Genomic DNA, 20,904 nt, shown 5'->3' on the forward strand with positions numbered 1-20,904 from the left:
GTAAAATTGCTGCCAACGCCCAGTAAATACATCAATGATAAACGATCCGTAGAATCCAACTTCTTTGTGATTCCTGTTCGTTCCTTCAGTATTGATGTGGCATTTCATAGTTATAGCAGTCGAATTTATTATTTCGGAAAATTTTTGTATGAGCTTTTATCTTTAAATGAGACGAATTGAGAAATCTTCAGTGATCTTTCAATGGTTATTCAATTGGGCCTGATGACACCTACCCTTGAATTCTGCCTATTTTTTAATGAGGTCGCTTATACATAATATAAGCGACTACTGGCACCGCGTCGACTTGGAAGCGCACACAAAATGTCCAATGGAAGAATTCCCTCCAGAAAGCCGGTCTTTGTACTGCCAAAGTTGGCCTATTCTTGTTTTCTTTGCGTTCAGTTCAATATTGAAGTGACCCTCGAAAAGACGAAACTCATGCCGCGCAACGAGACCTCCGCAAAATTCCGCCAGCCGAGCACGCCTTTCGTCGAGAGCAAAATTCTGAAATTGACGTTGACTTCTCGTCATCCCGCAAAGATGGCTCAGAACGTTGACATTCTGAAGCCTTATTATAGAAAGATGCGGGTTTTCCTCGTCCACAGAAAGTAAAGGCAATGAGTATGAGAATGAGTTCACCTGAAAAAATTCTCCATTGAGCTTTCAGAGGAAAAAGCAATGATTGAAGTTGCCTCGGAACAATGGCGGCTCTTTTCCTTGTTTTATTGTGCTGAGAAAATTTTTGACTATTCTGAAAATGGAATATTTTTTTACGTTTACGTTTGGATCTATGAATTATAATCATTCGATCGATTCGTCTTGACAAGTCAAGACGTGTACATACACGTCTTCATCATTCATTTCATCATTCGTCTTCATTTTAACACCTACAGCTCAAATGATTCAATGTCTAACGACAAAATTTATAATTTTCTCGAATTGAATTTTTTACTTACATTTTGACAAGTCAAGACGTGTACATACACGTCTTGACTTGTCAAAATGTAAGTAAAAAATTCAATTCGAGAAAATTACAAATTTTGTCGTTAGACGTTGAATCATTTGAGCTGTAGGTGTTAAAATGAAGTGGGTTCTGCTTAATGAATATTGTTTAATAGAATCAATTTTTTTCCTCGTGATTCCGAAAATTTTATCTAGCGAATATTCAATTTCGTTCCCCTTTTTGTTAATTTGGTCAATGCTTGCTGTAATGAATTCAGACTTTTAGCTTAAATCATCAATAGTTCAAATTCAGCAAAGTGAGAAATTAAAAAATTTTACGTGCAGTATCTGTATTTCTTTATCAGCCAATTTTCAAAATTTTCTCCAATCATCATTAACATTTACAACAAACTGTCCTCATGCACGGTTGAAAATTTATTCACAGTTTATTCTCTGCTTATCGTTTTCTTTTGTAATCACGCTTGCTTCAGCTGTTAAATGAACTCAGTAAATGCAATTGCAACAATAAATGACCGATTTAATCTTCTAAACGTACTCTATGCCACGCAAACTGGATTAACCTTCTACCGCCTGACATGAGTAACCGGAGCAATATTGTCACGCGCATACTTCCCAAAAAAGATACGTTCTAGTGAGCCCAAAATGACTTGCACTGATGGTTGCCGCCACGAACGACAACTTTAAAATGTTCTCTGTTGCGTACAAACGTCTCAATAGTTTACGTACAATTTAAGTTGAAATTATGTTCCCGGAGAGTGACATACGGAAGTAGAGGGTTAACTTTAAAGTTATGTTCCCGGTCGAGAGTAACATACGATGGATAGAAGGTTAACGTGGTGAGTTATCCAGTTCGGACTATTCTGGCCGCCCTGATGCCATTAACATGTTAATAAATTTGCCTGAACCTGCTATACATCGACCGACGAAATTCTTTGCTTAACCAATCAATTACTTGTGTCCTTCACAGTCTTTCCAGTCGTCGGCATTCGGCAGCCATATAGGCAACACTCGTCGACATTCGCGAACATCCTGTTGCTGAAAATTTAAAATTAAAAATTCACATTCACGAGACGTGTTATGCTGATGTATTAGAAATAATAAGCAAGCTAACAGAAGTGTTCGTTGCCAATTTTATAGGAAATTATAAGGTGGGGTGGTAGTTTATGTCAAGGTTATCTGATATGGATGATCTGATGTGACTCTAAATAATGCAAAGCCTAAATAATTTTTCTAGACGCGTTAGAGATGCTTTGGTGGAAAGTGTGAAATGGATTAATTGACAGGAAGTGTGAAATTGATTGATTTGCACAATCCTTTTCGTCGGCCGTGAGGTTAATCCTCGTTGATAAAAGAAAATGATTCATTCAAATTAAAATGAATTGGACCCAATTTTGGAACATTGAACAATATTATTCATAGTCGATAATCAACTACCGGACAGAAGACATTTTGATTTAAGAATTTCTTCGTTTACATTTGGGGGAATTTATTATCTTGCGCTTAGTAGTAGATTTTCTATGCGTTGATTCGAGCTATTGTATATTCAAATGTACATATATCATGTCATGAATTAGGCATGCAAAATTAGCCTCTAATTTATTACCAGCGTATTATAGGCTTACTAAATTTTACTATGCTAAGCTTGGGGAAAACGATAAGCTTTTTCAGGGCACACGTAATAAAATTGTAAAAAAATAATATGGAACAGTGATTGTAATTATGATTGTAATGTTAATAAAAATAAAGGCATAAATAGGAATATAATACAATAAATGAATAAATAAATATAAAATAATAGTATTAATAATGATACTAATAGCAGTAGTGCGAACAATGCTTTTCCTGTCTATTTCAGCCGAATTCAAACGCCCATCCTAAATCGTAATCCGATTATTTTATTCATTATGTAATGCATCGTATTGGCCTCGTGATCGGGCGATCGATGAACATTGCGTTTGATGAAATTAAAATAAAATTTGTAGCTCCGTTTGAAAATTTGCTTGATTAGGCGAATCAGTCGGGTATTTTGTGCTATTAGACTGGGATAGTAATTTTATATTCATCTAGACTGTTACTACAGTAGATGAATATCATATTATTTCTTTATATTTTTCCTTCAATTGACTTTTTAAATGAAAAAAGGAAATTGAATTCCAATGATTTATTAACTGTAGTGACGATTCCATATTGTTTTATAGTGATGTCGGCGCTGAAGAATAGGCCTGATGTGATGAATTCAATGATATTTATTCATATAGGATATATTTACCATGTAAGTGAAATTATCGCATATTTTGAGACATCACTTAATTGGACGCTACGTGAGTACAGTGTATTGGGAGAAAATGTGCCTTCGAAGCATTACAAATAACACATTCACGCACCAAGTCGGTTGTGGTATGGAATTGCCGAGTAGTAAACGTCTGCAAATCTGAATACTGCTTGATATATTTTCATAGTTTTACATTTGGTCTAATTTTATTAATCAACGGCTGCACATAAACATTTACCGTTGAAATTCTAAGTATGATTCTATTTTTTTTTTCGAAAAAATCACTTGTATTCTCCTTTAATACTCCATTTATCTTAATTTAGCTGTTTGAACGGTGTTTTCAATGTAAAGCTGCCGGGCGCCATTGATTGTGAGGCAACTAAACTTAGTTTATTTTTTTTACCATGAATAAATCTGCCTGCATATAATTTTGCAAGATGAAAATCTTGGCATGGAGGTGAAAATTATTACGCATAAATTGGTGTACATTTACTAAAATTCATCCATGGCCCATTAAAGGTATTTAGCTTTATGTCGTCTTGCGTGTTTGACCGAATGCACGCAAAAATTGCAAAACTGCAATTTATTCCTAAACTTTTAATCGCGCATTTGCAAATTTAGCTCCTCAAAGTGAACTGACCTTGCGACCTGAACAATCGATGTGAAGCCTTTAAGTAATTTGTCTTGGAAGCTAAGGGTCACTAAGACTATACTTACGGAGTGATGTCTTAAATCTTGTCTTGACTGCCTAATTGGTTGTGCAAGCCATAATTACTGGGCAGTGAGGATGTATCTTATTTTTCAAGACATAGATAATTAGAAGCTACGAAGACTTTGTACTAAGTAACTCATATTTAACGCAAGAACCTGTCACATTGAGGTTTTGCCTTGAATATAGTTGAATTCATTTAATGCGTAAACGTAAACAGTTGTAAAGGTAGTAAAATACTTTTTAATTTTAATTTTTAATGATATCTTATAATTAAAGTATCTTTTTAATGTAAATCATTTTTATTTAAACGTCTTTTTCATTTTCATAAGCATCTTTTTTCACTCATAGAAATTCTGAGACTTTATGCTTAATATATAAATCTAGGTTGCTAACATGCCCGCCCAGACCACAAATAATTTCTGACGAAGAGACATAACAAAATAATTTTTTAACCCTATGGTTAACGTGAATTCCGAATCATTTTGTGCGAACAACTGAGAAAACTTTATTTAAAAAATCACATTTGAGAAAATTGGTATTAGGTGAACTTCAGTTCTCAGCCGTACTACGCGAAGTGAATGAGACTAGTTTGTTATTGCAATTAATAAATCACTTAAGTTAAACTTGTTTATGATAAATAATGGATGAGGAATTATCATTGTAAGTTTATAAAATTAAAATATTTTTCGCAACTTTCTGTATTTTTAAAAATACATTAGGCAGTTTTTTTTGTTATATAAGCTGACCGCGTTCCTGATATCGGTGTAATTTACGAGTAAATTTCTTTAAATTTTATAAGAAATCTTACCGCCTTCTTCACATTTCTGGTAAATCACCTGTAATGAAGGCTTAACCCGAAAAGAATCTCCACTGAAAATAAATCTGGAAATTTGTCCTCATTATAGGAGCTTTAGAGCTGTCCCAGTTTTGAAAGTTCATAACGTAACTATATGTTTTACGAAAACCTTTCACTTTTCTTTTTTTTTTCTTATTTTTGATACATTGGTTTCAGGTTCGACGGCAGGGTTGAATGGCTATTCAAAAAATCGCCTTGTTTAGCTATACCTCGGGTGTGTATCTGATGCATTGCCAGAACTAATCATCTCCCTATCTCACTATATTTCACCATTTTTCACACTCTGGAATTGATGAAGAGCGTTTGGAAATAATCTTTATACCACTAACCTATAAATAAAAAATATAACTCAGTAATCACTGCAGTGAGTGACAGAGAGCGCATTTTCTCGTCGACGAAAACTTGAAGTCACGGACGGACAGACGGACGGACAGACGGACGGACGGACATTGCGAGCACAATAGTGCATTTTTTCCATAAATGAGAAAATGCGCTAAAAACAGACGCATTTTTCTGCCTTTTTTAAAAACTCTCAGCGCCCAATTCTGTGTCAAATGTCAGTATCTTATTAATATGGTATTATAATTATAATTCTGAAAGCTACAGGTCGTATCATTATTCATGAAAATGAAATTTGTTCGCATAGTGACAGTATTATATGAGTTATTGAAATTTGCAGCCAAATGTTCAAAATTGATATAAATACAAAAATGAAGCTGTCGTTGAGTCGTTGAGTCTGTCATATTTTCCATTTCCCTTATTTGTAACCTACTCATGCTCGTAAATGGTTGTAATGAGGAAAAATGTCCATTTATTTGTTAATTTTTTCGATTTTTTATATTAGAATTTTTATGCTCACACTAAGATTCAGGGGGGGGGGAAATGTCTATTTATTTTCCAATTTTTGTAATTTATGAACGCTCTTTATATTAGAATTTTTATATTCACACTATTAAAAATTCATGCGTAATCTTATAATTATAAAAAACTTGTCTTCCCATAACCTTATATATAGGCAAAAAATTGCATTCTCTCTCTCAATCCACTGCGAAAATTTCGAACAGTGAATATTGTTCACGAACCACCTCATATAGGGTACAAATTTCCACATAAGATCTATGGCTATTTTAACTGCTTGTATTTTTATTTATTCCTTAACAGGGAACTATTTTCAGGCCAGGGCAGGGACAAAGTAATTTCTCCCTTAATTTAATTAAGTTATTTGAGTTTTTTGCATCTTGTCATTATTTTTATAAATAAATTCGACTAAAAAGTGACAGCCTAGAAACCCCTCATGAACGTAAAAACATTTTAGGGTGAAAACTATGCCTTGATGAACTCCATCACAGTGCTTATCATTAAAACGCTTCATTTCAGCCGCGTTAATGTGTTTTATGAATGACAAATTTGTCTGAATTTTTAATGTACGATATCTCAGTCGATGAAACTAATATAGAATTAATTGCGTTACGAGTTGAGCTAATCTTAGTACATTACATTCAAATGACGGTATAATATGGAGTCAAACACGAATTTAGTAAAAAATTGGTCATGATTTTATATATCAAAGAAAGTGATCAATGAAACGGCGGATTTCACTGCGTTTAGCTTGATGGAAAGAAAAACATTGATCATTCCTTTAGTTTATTAGTTGCAAGTAAATCGATGTCTCTCTTCCTCAAAAAAAAAAAAAATAGAAGAGATTGATCACGGGATATTGTCCTTTTGCAAATAATTTTCCTTACTTTTAATTGGAGAGCATCTCTTTGCATCTTGTGGAAAATAATGTGGAATAGTAATGGCAACACGATTGCACTGCGGATGCTGCTATTTCTGAATTAGTTGGACGAAATTATGACCTTGCTTCCATCGTTAAACAGTTCGTCGATCTGGTCTTGATATGACCGGATTCTCTAATTTAATATGATGGTTTCGATTAGACTTTTAACGATTGACTATTTAACGATTCATAGTAATACCGCATTATTAACAATATAGGGGAAAGATGGTAGAAAATTTTAAAATCTTCGCCAACAAGCGGTAAAACTGGCATCGTGCTGTGAGAGCCACCTCAGAGCAGGTTTTGAGCCGATTTGAACCGAGGTGCTCGGTGAGTGCAGCGTAGCAGCAGAGCAGATGCGCAGTAGGTGAATAGCGCCAGACAGGAGATGGCGATATCATCTATAAATCGGACATTCCTGTTCTGCCGCGAGTCTCTCGAGTCTCAACGCCGGCTCTAAAGGCGATAATAAATGGCTCTAAATTCTAGCGTTTCTTTACTTTCCCTCTCAGCAACAAGATCGCTAAAATTTTGGTCGAAAAACAAAATTTTGGTCCGCCTGCAATTGTACGTTTGTAGGCCTGGTTTGATAGCAAACTCCCAATTTTTGACAGGGTTGGGTGCCACTATTTGCTGCGGTATTGCTGATTTTTTTCCTGAAATTAACTCATTTCGTCTATTTAATTAGAAAAAGTGGACGAAAAGCATTATTTCAAATATCTGTCATTCAGTAGCACATTACGTCATTGTTGAGTTGACTTTGGCAGTGGTAATTATATAAGCTGCTCTCGAGTAGCGATTGACGCATTGTTAGTGCTGGATTCAACGTCTTTGATTGCCTCACTCGAGTTGCGTCGTAATTAGATTTTTTTATATTAAGCAACTGTCAGACGAATGATTGGGAAAATATTATATATTTTATGTTAATTGATTTGTCGCAGTTTAATTTTTTTATATTTTTTTCTATTTACCTAATACATGCCGCTATTCACAATCAATTGCCTAGTTATTTATCGAAAAAATTCCCCATTGCATATCCTGTATTTAAGAGACATACAACCGGAGAACCGCCACAAAACTATGACAGTTGTTGGGATCTCCCTCAGTTTTGTGGTCTCTAACTCTCATGGCTTCAGCCTCCTTGACTATTTTGCCCTAACCTCCTTGACTATTCAACCTCAACTTTCATGTATGGCCTCAATTTCCATGACTATTTGGTGTTGATTGTGGCAGTCTCAGAGATGTTCTTCATGAAAGGGAAAGGCTAATCCGAGCTTCCGCATCAGAATGTTATCTAAGAGTTTTAACAAGGTTATTTGGAAAAATATAACTCAGTACTCACTGCAGTGAGTCACAGAGAGCGCATTTTCTCGTCGACGAAAACGTGAAGTCACGGACGGACAGACGGACGGACGGACGGACAGACGGACATGGCGAGCACAATAGTGCATTTCTTCCATAAATGAGAAAATGCGCTAAAAAGGTCTCGAAAAGCTTGTACTTCGAAGACGCCGTGGCTGTCAAATGCGGATTCCACTAAGGCAAGGCAGCCGAATTATTAGCTTAAGCTATTTTTATTCCTTCTCGTAGTGCATGTTTTTTTAACAAGTAATCTAAATAATTACCCCACTCAGATGGAATTACGACAATTTTTCGGCTCCTATCCATAACTACAGAGAATTCAATTTTTTAGAGCGTCTGTTTAACAAGTATGCAGTCTTACTTAATCGGTTACTTGTGCTTAATTAAAAAAATTCGTTAAACAGGATTTATAAATCAGAGTTGTTTGTTAAGAAAACCTTGAATATTATTGAATGCGAAGCATGCTACGAAAATGACGCCATCATTTCAATTCGAATAATTCTGTCCTAATCGCTTATTCTTGAATTATTTAGCGTAAATTAGTTGCCTAATTTTGAAATTTTGTTCTGAAAACCGCAAACCTTGCCTCGTCGCATTCATAATTTCATTTTTCTCGAAAATTTCATCGTTCAACATCCAAGTACAGAGATTTTGTAGTTGGCTGACCGGCTGTAGACCGGCTGTAGTTAACATTTAAATTCTAATGACTTGGATTGAGTGATAGATAGTGGCTCGGTAATTGGGTGTTTGCTTATTTTTCATTCATGAAAATTAATATTTGTCTGAAAAAGTTAAGAGAATTATATAATTATTTCGTGAGTTTTTTATTTTCTTTGATTTTCACATAATAATCTTTTTCTGAAATGGGTACGAAGCTCTAAAACTCTCAAGGACACTCAAAAGAATTAAAATGTATTGCCATCCCACGGTACACATCTCGGTACAATTTCACTGAAAAAATGGACACAGTTAGCCATGCTCACAACTCGTCTATACTGAATATAAAAAAAAATACGCATATAAGGTTAAGTGAATCTAGACGAGTGTTATACAGTGAATAATTTACAATTTACTCTCTGCTTCAAAGTTAGGAGGACGCTAATTTCAATATAACATCCTCAAAGGAATTTTTTAATTTTGTGAGCTGACGAGCTTCTAAATTAATGAACCCGGTAACTTTGAAGACAAATGTCAACAATAGGTCAAACGGCTTAGAAAGGTTACTGCAAAGTTCTATATCTTATTTATTCACACCTTGAAACTTAGAATTTGTTCAGTATATCGTTGATATAATCAGTATAATAAACATATAATAATAGATACCATATAATTATTACTTTTACAATTCTGTTCTCTTAATAATTTTTTCATAAGCTGATAGTAAATTTTATACAAAGACTTTGAATGTTTTTCTTCTATATTGGATCTCACTTTAGAACTGCTAAACTTTGAAAGTTATTTCTGCTCATTTCAATTAATTTTCAAGAAAAAGCGCCACTTTTAAGCCACGATAATGTTTGATCTTTATAACATTTCTCCTATTATTTTTCAATGTTGCTCATATTTTTTAGCTAGCATTAAAGCATCATAATTATTGTCGCAAATTCTACATTGTATTACGAAATGCATTCCCCTGAACTGTCGGATATCGTGATAATATTTATAAGAATAGTTAATTAAACTGAATACAAATAAATGTTTAGTTTAAAAACATATAAAATTGTTAAAAATCTTAAAAAAGCATAATAAGTACAACCAACGTAACTTCAACTAAATGCCGAAACTACAACCGACAACTTGGGGCATCTCTACTCCCACTGAAAATGACCGAAACAATCATTGATTGTTGCGGCAATGCTGCTGAGTCAGCCTCCACGAAACAAGACAGTTGCTCGACTGACCCACGTCGGACTTTCCTCTGTAATTTCCCAGACCTTGGAATATCGGAAGCAAAGAATCACATGGACCACAGATATGTGACGGCAATCAGAAATGGATTAGAGGTTAGTACAGTGCTCCCATGCGATGGACGCAAGTGGCCCTGCATATAAAATACTATTAGGGCAAAAAATTGTTGGGATTTAAGGGAAATGTGGCGTCATTACTGATGATTGACTCAGTTTTCTTTAAAATTCACTAACCGGAAATTAAAATAAATAAATCTTTTCCTCGGGCACGAAAAATTGTCACTGATCTAATTTCAGATGAGTGAGCAGACGCATCAGCTTCTGAAAATAACGGGTGTTAATTAATTGATGTAATTGAATAAAGTTCTAAAAACATATACTGTAATCTTATGTACCTTCAATCATGATCATGCATTAAATGTAATTTCACACGATTATCTAACTTTTTTCGGGCTGAACACTCTCATTTAGGGCGCATTTAAGTTTATTTAGGATAAGTAAGTGAAGTTTAATTAACATGCTTGAACTTAAATATTTCTGTCATCTCCTGAAAAAATGCAGGTTAACATATTGAAGAGTGAGATTGAATTTATTTTGCAAAGTGCAAAAAAATTAAATTTTTTAAATCGATTCTTTCTAACACATTGGTTGCGGCACGTAAGCGCTCATAGATTTTATGCATGAATAGAATAAAATTTTATGCATTAATAAAATAAAATTCGTTAGTATTACAAAGTGAACGCTTGCTTTCATTGAAGTGATTGAGCGCGAATGCTTGGATTTTATGCATTCCAGTTAATCGGTGGTTTTTGTATTTAGAATATCATTTTATTTTGTGCTTTTTTATTTAATCAATTTGTGACTTTGACAGTACAATCTCGGCAGTGGATTAACAAATCCGTAAACAACGAATTTTACAAATATCTTACCAATTGATTTTTTATTTATTGTGTCAATGTAATTTATTCTGTGGCCATTGTAAGTTAATTGAAATATAGCTATCTGAAATATAGCTAAAGTTTATGCGTAACGATGTTCCGTCAATTCTATGTAAACTTGTTCAATATTAACAAAAAGGATTTAATTTTATTAAAATATGTTTATCGTTTTTGTTTGATACATCGAAATCGCGCATTATTGCTAAATGAAATATTGTTCCAGCCTTCTCATAACAAATAAAAATTCGTTCTATTTGGTCTAACGTGAAAATATTTTAAAAAGATTTTTATGGCAATTCCAGAAAGATTGATGATTAGGCATGCACCGTTTAACTAGAGAAGGTGTCAGAGATTAGCTAAATTGTCTGGCAGATCTCCACATTTATCTTGCGTCGATTTGTCGCGACATTGATCGTATTAGGGCTACGCCTCAAGGGAATTCGAGAAAAATAATCTGCCACAAATAACACGAAGAATGTGGAACTTAGGAAGACGTTGGGAAGCTTCCCAAAGCTTTTTATTTGCCGGCAGAAGTTTGGTGGGCTTCGTGTGAGAGTTTGTTTTTCTCGTCCATTAAAGGATTCCTGAACTGATCTTGCTGGCTTTACATAACATCTTTATAATTCTTCCTTTGTTTTAATAAGAAAAATGAATTCAGAGTAAATGTAAAATGAACCAGAAAGTAATATGATGGAAAATGGGGTGGATTTATAGCCACAACTGGGAGGCATTTTTAGGAAATATCTCTGAAAACCTTTATGTAATGATTCCTGTTCTGCTTGATTTAATAGCTGTGGTTTACTTGATTATGTAAGGCGATACGAACAAATGGTTGCTGATGAAAGACTTCTATTATTTTTTTAATTGAATGATTGTCAATCAGCGAATGCCGAAAAATGACTAATATGATTGTTTGCAAAATATGCTTTGTTTGGGATACCAACGAATTTACAATAATTGTCTGATTTCTTTACATAATTTGCTGCATCCTAGCGTCTACAAGCTGATTGTAGACGTTCCAATTTCGTCAAGGGCATGTGAGAAAAATTGTTACGCAAAACGCAAGAATCAGCAGCTGCAGACAGAAACACATAAAACAGAACATTTTCCTATTCATAAACGCTATTTATGACGTTTATTATATTTTATTTGATTATATTAATTAATTAATTAATTTATTTATTTATATAATAGACTTGCGTCGGTAGTTTCAATCTTACTTATTCAGAGAAAAGGAATTAGGCGCTGCACATTGATTAATGATGCCTAACTCGCGCAGGAACTGAATATAACGCACTCAGTTTCGCGAGTAACACATGAAGATACTAAGAGCAAAATGCTCGGTTGAACAGTACCAAAAAAAAATTTTTCACTCAAATATGCCACGATCTTTCCAATGAATTTATTGCAGCAGGCATCCAGTCATTCAGAGAACAATCGCGTGAATCCGCATTGATACATCACCTCAGGTATTTATTTGCGGTCTTTCAATTACGTATACGACATTTTGCCATGGCAGAAGTTGCCTCGGAACAATGGCGGCTCTTTTCCTTGTTTTTCAGAGGTTTTCATAATTTATTGTGCTGAGAAAATTTTTGACTATTCTGAAAATGATAGATTATTTATCTACGTTCACGTTTGGATCTATGAATAATAATCATTCGATAACATACACGTCTTGAAGTGTCAAAATGCAAGTACAAATGAAATTCAGGAAAATTAGAAATTTTGTCATTTGACATTGACTAATTTGAGCTGTAGATGCTAAAATGAAGTAGGTTTTGCATGCTTCAGCTGTTGTATGACCACAGTGTATGCCATTGTAACAATAAACGACCGATTCATTCTTCCAAACGTTTTGCATGCTACGCAAACTGGATTAACGTGGTGAGTTATCCAGTTTGGACTATTCTGGCCGCAGTGATGCCACTAATATGTTAATAATATGTGCCTGAACCCACCACACATCAGCCGACGCAACTCTTGGCTTAACCAATCAATTACTTGTGTCCTTCACAGTCTTTCCAGTCGACTCTTATGCAATGATTCCTGTTATGCTTGATTTATTAGATGTGGTTTACTTGATTATGTAAGGCAAGACGAACAAAAGACTGCAGATGAATGACTTCTGTTTTTTTTTTTTTTGCTTTTTTGACGAACAAAGGATTGCTGATGAAAGACTTCTGCTTTTATTATTGAATGATTTTCAATCAGCGAATGCCGAAAAATGTCAATGTTGTTTGCTTAATAAGATTTGTTTGGGATACTAACGAATTTATATATTTTCTGATCTTTTTACATCATTTTTTGGATACAATCGGGTTGTAGACGTTCCAGTTTTATCAAGGGCATGTGAGAAAAATGGTGACACAGAACGCGAGAATCGGCAGCAGCAGCTGCAGACATAAACACGTGAAACTCAACATATTGCTATTCATAATCGTTACTGCGCTGTACAGTGAATAATTATGCTTAACGCACACAGTAACTGATTATCACGCATTTAGTTTCATGAGTAGCACATGAAGATACTAAGTGCAAAATGCTCGGTTAAACAGTACAAAAAAATCTTTCACTCATACATGCAATGATGTGCACGCAGTAACAAATCATTCAGAGAACAATCGCGTGAATCCGCATTGATACATTACCTCAGGTATTTATTTGCGGTCTTTCAATTACGTATACGACATTTTGCCATGGCCATTTGTGGGCCAAAGAAAGAAGACTAAAGTAGGCATTAATATTAAAAGGCTAATGCTAAATGTATATGCTATTGTAAACATCCCTTAATAACCGCTAGATTTTTGGATGCCTACGTAAAATGCTGAAGAAATTGAGGACCGGTAATGGGAAAACAGCTTCATTCACTTTCTTACAGCGACACTTGAAGCTCTCTCACAAGGAGCTATTGAAGCCGTAAGAATTTTATCCCTCCACTTGTCCGGAAATGTGAAGGAAATGTCCCTTCCCGAAGGCGGAATTTACACCTATGTGATAGGCCGATCGGTCGTATCGTAAAGAACAACCCATCTGCTCCTTTTGCTCCGATGATAAAAATGGTCCTCGATCTGTACAAAAATACTCAGAAGAAAAGAAAACTCCTGAGGGAAGATGAACTTTCAAAAGAAAATCTCTGAGTTGTTCACCTACCTTGCCTGTTCACAAGACGGGGTCGCAATTGAGCCCAAAACAAAATGAATTTTATATAAAATTTTGGTCCTTTGTGAAAAACGAGATTTTCGCGAACACGAGTGCCTAATTGAACGGAGAAAATTTACTGGGTTCTCAAGTAAGACGCTAGCTTGAGTTGTGTAGGAAATTTCGCCGACATCTTCCAGCACAGACAAATGAGGAGCAAATTTAATCAAGGTTCTTATAAAATTGGTGGGAATTTTCTCTGCACTTTCTTAACAGAATTGTTCGGGATTGATTAATCTTCAGTTTAACTTTGCGCCAATTTTTCTGGAAACTCTGGCTAAGATCTTGTACATAGAGCGTCAATACTTAATATTAAAATCACACTAACTTTTAATTATTTAACTCTTCCTCTGATTTAACTTACATTAAGCTTTTTCCTACAGCGGAATTTTAATCAAGTGAGTGCATATTTTGATGGTCATCTCTTACACAAAAATTTACTAATTTATAAAGGTATTAGGGTACCCCAGTATTTCGCAAACTATCTTTGGATAAATATAGAAATTTATTCTGATAACACAAATCGCCAAAAAATGCTAATAAAGATGTTACGATTTGAAAAATAAAACACATTTGTTTCACGATTTTCAAGAAGTCATAAACAGGAATTTATGATGTTTATGAAGAAGGCTTTTGATAAATTAGAATACAATACCTAATAACTCTGATATTTTAAAAAAATTAAGGTTGAATTTTCTATTTAAAATTAACCTTAATTAAAGATATACTCCCCTATCTATCACAAATTGAAAATAAATTCTAAATCAATTAGATGATATCAAACGGATGAATAGATTATTTGATTATATTGGGATTATTATATATTATATATTTTGGGAATCAACTTAAAAAAGTTATAGGGAAAAACATGTTAAAAGTTGAATAAATATTCAATTCCATGTTGCTAATACTGCGTTTGGCGCATTAATAAATCTGTCTTCCTTTCAATCAATATATTTCTTCATTATGTAAGGTTTATAATAAGATTTATAAAATGATGCTTTAATAAAGTATTCGCTACATGTAATACCGTTTTGCGCGTGCCATAAATAATGCCATAATTTATACCAAGAATAAATAATATTCATTAAGAGGGACTAAATAAATATTTCTATATTCCTTGCAAGCCTTGAACCATTCCTGATCATTTCCGCTCGCTTAGAAACGTTCAGGTATTCGAGAGCAATTTCCTGGGGCAACCTGACTGTGATTCGAGAATCTACAGAACTCCATGAATGTCGGGCGATGAACACAACAACTAAATTCGGACACTGTAAATACAGCTTGAAAGTCAACATTATACTATGTACAGAGCTTGATTATGTAGTTTGCTTTCCTGCGTGTATGTACTTCTACCCTAAATTCTAGTGTAGAAGTGTAATTCTACCCTAAACTTTACGCTACCTCAAAATATTCTGCCCTAAACGTGGATGCCCCGTCATTAATCGACGTGACTAACAACAATAACGAACAGTTCTCGGACTTACATGCTGTTTATAAACGAAGTATTCGCGCAAATTGCTGCTAGAATTTTTTTATTTGATTCATTGACACATCATTTGATTCATTCATTCATTCATTCATTAACACATCAAACAAGTTCATTCATTCATTAATACATCATGTTCAACTTTACTTTGGTATTTTCTTGAAATACAGTATGTTTCCTTTTTAATGTCGCGAACAGTGATATCATCAAATCAATTAAGTATTTGATGATATGTTTTGCTACTGAGCATCTAGTTATTTTACTGATGACTAACATTCGAATACTTTTTGAAGTCATCTCGTGGGATAATTAGCACTCCACAAAATATATAATATATAAATTTACAATGTTGCGAACAAATCCTATGATTTTATTCACATAGTCGATTAGGGCAACGTAGTGACGCTTAAAAAACACCGTTCAGTGTATAACGGCGTCTGTTTAAGATTCTCTCTCACTAAAGTAAGAATTTAATTACACGAGTAAATTTTTACTTTAAATAATTATTAAATTATTGAAATAATTTTAAACTATTATTATATTAAGGGATTGAATTATCGAATTTACACGGTTAATCAGGCGTAATTTTAGGTACTTTTCACACCTCAAGCCAAGTTGTATTCCACCATCATTTGTTATGCATTCGTTCTTCACTGTTTGTTATCTAGTTGTGGACGAACTGCCTGAATACTCTTATCTCAATACCTCCCTTTAACAAACAGAGTATTGAATAAAGTATACTGTGCGGTGACATTGCAGTGCAGTTGTGTATACTGTGCGGTGACATTGAGGTGCAGTTGTGTATACTGTGCGGTGACACTGCAGTGCAGTTGTGTATACTGTGCGGTGACATTGCAGTGCAGTTGTGTATACTGTGCGGTGACATTGCAGTGTAGTTGTGTATACTGTGCGGTGACATTGCAGTGCATGTTGAGTGATAAAATGAATTGTGATTCAGCCTAATGAAATTTTCTAACAACCTACGGTGTATTAAGTAATTCAAAACAATTAAAACAAGGGTAAGTGAGGCATTTGAAATAAATGGAGATTTACCCCTCTGTTCATTATATTCATTTTATTATACGTTTCAACTAAATTAAATGCGGTAATCAAAAATTTAGCTCGCTATTCTTCCTCTTGAAGCAATCATTTTCAATTGATTTAATTGTTATTTTCCAACTGCTGTCTCCAATTTGTCTCCATATTTGTCTTAGTAGTGCCTAACTTCTTTATAACTGGGACCAATGAATTTCTTTATTTTTTAAAGATTTCTCACTATGGTTTTTTTATATTCCTCAATAATATTACATGTTTAATTTATCCGTCATAACTTCAGCTTACCTCCGCAGTCCAGGATTGCTGTTATGACGCGGTTCCTCTCTGGCTATTCATTTGCACGAAAAAACATCCCAACATCCAAAACTGAAAGGAAATCATGCCATTAACAATAATAAGCGGGAATTATCTGTAATTGAGATACAAAAATTTATATATGACATAATAATATATGACGTAAAAATAATAATAATAGCGCTAATTGACATACAGTATATGTTAATAGCGCTAAACATATATGTTAATTTGAAAATAGTACTACTATGACAGATTCCGATTAGATCCAGATTTGGATTCAGAATAGCTAATTCTGTACTTAATTATCTTCAATTGCTGAAAAAATATATATTATTGACAATTTATGACAAAATATTGTTTTGAAAATATGGGGTCGTTGACAATTTTTCGGCGGTTATCCTTTGAGGGCTTGACACAGTTCACTGCACTCGTTGCTCACTGAAGGATATTTGTAGGCAAAATATTGCAGGCATTTTTGTATTGAGACTTTGTTTAATGTTTTGGCAAAATGAAACCTATGAAGTTATAATGTAACAGACGTCGCCATTATCGATTAGGGTGTTTATGCCGTAAGAATTTTAGCGTCTTCGTTTTAGTAACACTCATTTTTGCAATTAGATAATTAAAGATTGAATTTTTTCAAAAGTTCTCAGGTGCTAGCCCCTGCGTCATATCATCAGTTCATGCTGCTTATTACAAGGTTTGCTAAAAAGATTAGGATAATGATTAATATTCTTATACAACTATATTTGGATATGATTTAATGATGATATAACCTTTTTAGCGCATTTTCTCAATTATGAAAAAAGGCGCTATTGTGCTCGCCATGTCCGTCTGTCCGTCCGTTCGTCCATCCGTCCGTCCGTCCGTCCGTCTGTCTGCCCGTCCGTGACTTCACGTTTTAGTCGACGAGAAAATGCGCTCTCTGTCACTCATTCGTCGACGAGAAAATGCTCTCTCTACCACTCATTGCAGTGAGTACTGAGTTATATTTTTCACCATTTCAGTGTTGCTGACGTCGGTGTACGCAGTGAGAGGTACCACTGCCAAGCTACCATGTGATGTGAGCGCCCCACCCGACGACATTGTGGTACTCGTGCTGTGGTATCGCAATGGCACCAAGACTCCGATCTTCAGGTATATTTACATTGATAACGAATCAATGCATTGAAATTCATCAAAACATGAACTTAGTGATCGAGATTCGGTACAAGTTTCAAAATACCGCATTTACATCTCTTGGGCTGTGACACACTCTTTAATTGAACGAGCGCATCGAAGTGTATAGTGTAAATTAACATAATAGCTTTGTTTATTAATTTTTAGCGCATTTTCTCATTTATGAAAAAAATGCACTATTGTGCCCGCCATGTCCCTCTGTCTGTCTGTCTGTCCGTCCGTGACCTCAAGTTTTCGTCGACGAGAAAATGCGCTCTCTGTAACTCACTGCAGTTAGTACTGAGTTATATTTTTTTTATCTAACCTTCTTTCGTTTCTGTTGCTGTTTACTATTGCACTTCAAGCATTATAATCGCTGCGTCCTGCCGCCGTTCGTTTAAGAAATTCTTTATAATACAGAGAGTCCCATTTTTTAGTGCTGATCATTAAAAAATTATCATTATTTTTTATATCAAAACCGCTCATTTATTTAGTTGCAATCAACCTCATAATAGTGTAATTGGAGAAGAGTGCTGAAACAAAAATTTATGAATACAACTAATTATACCACTACCTTATTCATAGAAGTTAACATACATAGACATAGATGAGCGATTTAAAGATTTTTGGCTCCACCTATTTTGCTTCAGATTTAAAGACCTTCGAATTGTGGCATATTTTTCTACGAAAACCTTATCTTGCCAAAACTGAAAGTTCTTAGCCGCTTGGAATTGTTAAGTTCTTAGCCGATTGGCTTTAATATTAGGTACTTTTACCGCTTGTCGTGCTATTAAAATTGAAATCTTCTCTGCGTAAATTTTTATTATTCTGTTAAATAGTTTTGCATTCTTGAGGTTTTGAACTTACGACGGGGCTGGTCTCCGAAAACGTTATCACATAACTTATATTGAATTTACTTAATTGACATTTACATTCCTATTGTATTCATGGATTGTTTGCAATTTGAGCGATCTAATGATTCAAATGCGTGTGTATGAGTTTTTGGGCATTTTATTATATAATTTTGACTGAGAAATACTTATGTGCATTCAACATAATAACATATTTTTTGCAGCCTGATCACATAACACACTCCAGAATTTTTAATCAACTCGCTTCGCCTGAGGTCATTTAGTTTAAACATAATTGTCGCTATTTGTGCCGGTTTGGAAATGCGGATCATTTCCGTTAGCAAAATACTTACATTTTCTATTTTTTATGCGACAGCGTGGACAGGCGTGTGGTGTCGACGCCTCCTGGAATAACTTGGGCTGCTCCGAATATTCTAAATCGGATATCCTGGGTCGAAAGTGGCACCAAACGAGGTAGTCGGCGAATTCTTTCGACAGCGTTGCAGAAAAATTCGCCTCTTCCGAGGAACAAGCTCGAAGAAATTCGCTGGAACGATCAACGTCCACAGACGCAAAATGAAAATGATCCACAGAATGGAAAGGCTGACCCGGCCCACGGGTCTGGAACGCCTGATGACTCGGATCAAAATGCCGCCTTCGAGACGCCTCAAATGGAGCTTGAAGGAAGTGAAGCTGCCGAGAAGATGAAGAGGCGTAGGAGAAGGCGCAGTTTTGAAGCAGCCTCAAGTTCACCTCTTAGCGAAAAAAATAGCCAAAGAATTAAAATGAAGACGGAGAAATTCGAATGGAATGAAGAAAATCCGACTTCGCTGCAAACAGGTTTCATGAGTAGAAATGTGAAGAAGCTTATAGAAAAGAATGAATTCGATCGAATTACAATCGACGAAATAAAAACCACATTCACTGACGCTGACAGAATGACCAGCAAATTTTCTTACTCTTCGTTAGGCGACTTTAACGATGACGATACCACAAACGAGATACAGCGTAGCAATCTTAAAGTTGGAAAAATATATGACCAAAAGCTCGACCTACACAATTGTAATTTCAACAGGAAGTCCTGCATTTCAAGAGCAGGAAGTTCGGTGGCACTCAACTACCTATTTCCTACGAAAAAACGTCCCATCGACACACATCCTATTTTTCCTCGCCTGAATGTAACGAGTTCATTTAGACAGAAAAAGAACACTTGGTTTCCGAACCCTAGAAGAGTGGCCGGGACTGTGAGTGGCCAAACAAAACTTCAATCAGATACGATCCATCATCCGGGTTTTTGTTTCAATCGAATCCATCACAGGAAGAGAAAGTTTTCTGAAGCGAGCCTCTCAAAATTTCCAATTGATGGTGAATTGGATTCCAATTATCAGGCCTCTTTTGTTAATCGTGATCGCCCGGATCAATCTCAAGATAAACGGTCACCGTCACGCACAATGAACGCAGCTTCGGAAGTTGCGTTAAAGCCTACAGTTACAAATACGTCGTTCGTTTTTAAGCACAACGTTCCGAAGTCACTTTCGGCCTTTGCACACACAATCATCGAAACTTCCCACACTGATTTTCATGATCCTCGTTCATTTTATCCGTCTTTCTCTTCTCTGAAAACTAATTCTAGTGCCATAAAGACTTCTGTGCCTGTCTCAAATGACGCAATGAGATTGAAGCGAGCGGATATTATGGGCAACAACATTGTTTCTGAATCCCTTCAGCGCCGAGCCTACACCACTAGGACACAATTTTCTCACAAGTCAGACCCTTCATCACAAGTAATAAATGACGCTGAAGTTCGACCATTGAGGTCGGATATTAGGAAAGTTATGAAGGATTTCGTGGGAACAACAGACTACCCATTAGAGTTAGAGGATTCAGGTCGAGCTCTGGTAGCTGCGAAAATTGCCAGTGATGGTAGCTCACGGGAGAGTGAAAATCAGCGTGATGATTTGATGAAAAACAGACCTGACATCTTTGAAAGCCTGCATCAGAAAGCAAGCGAACAGGAAAATTTGAAGCCAATCGAGAGCGACAAGTTTGCGAAAGATGATCT

The 20,904-nt window shown here is 35.2% G+C and overlaps 1 protein-coding gene across 1 annotated transcript in view; it reads left to right on the top strand.

Moving 5' to 3' along the window:
* LOC108674812 overlaps window positions 1-20,904 on the top strand; it is an 83,105-nt gene that overhangs the window by 21,255 nt on the left and 40,946 nt on the right. The window contains exons 3-4 of the mRNA XM_047882609.1: window positions 17,841-17,970; window positions 19,219-19,556. Of these exons, the coding sequence (XP_047738565.1) occupies window positions 17,841-17,970; window positions 19,219-19,556 (468 nt within the window). The remainder of the gene's footprint in view (window positions 1-17,840; window positions 17,971-19,218; window positions 19,557-20,904) is intronic.

The sequence above is a fragment of the Hyalella azteca genome, unplaced genomic scaffold (genome assembly GCF_000764305.2).
Source record: "Hyalella azteca isolate HAZT.00-mixed unplaced genomic scaffold, Hazt_2.0.2 contig10876, whole genome shotgun sequence".
NCBI lineage: Eukaryota > Metazoa > Arthropoda > Malacostraca > Amphipoda > Hyalellidae > Hyalella > Hyalella azteca.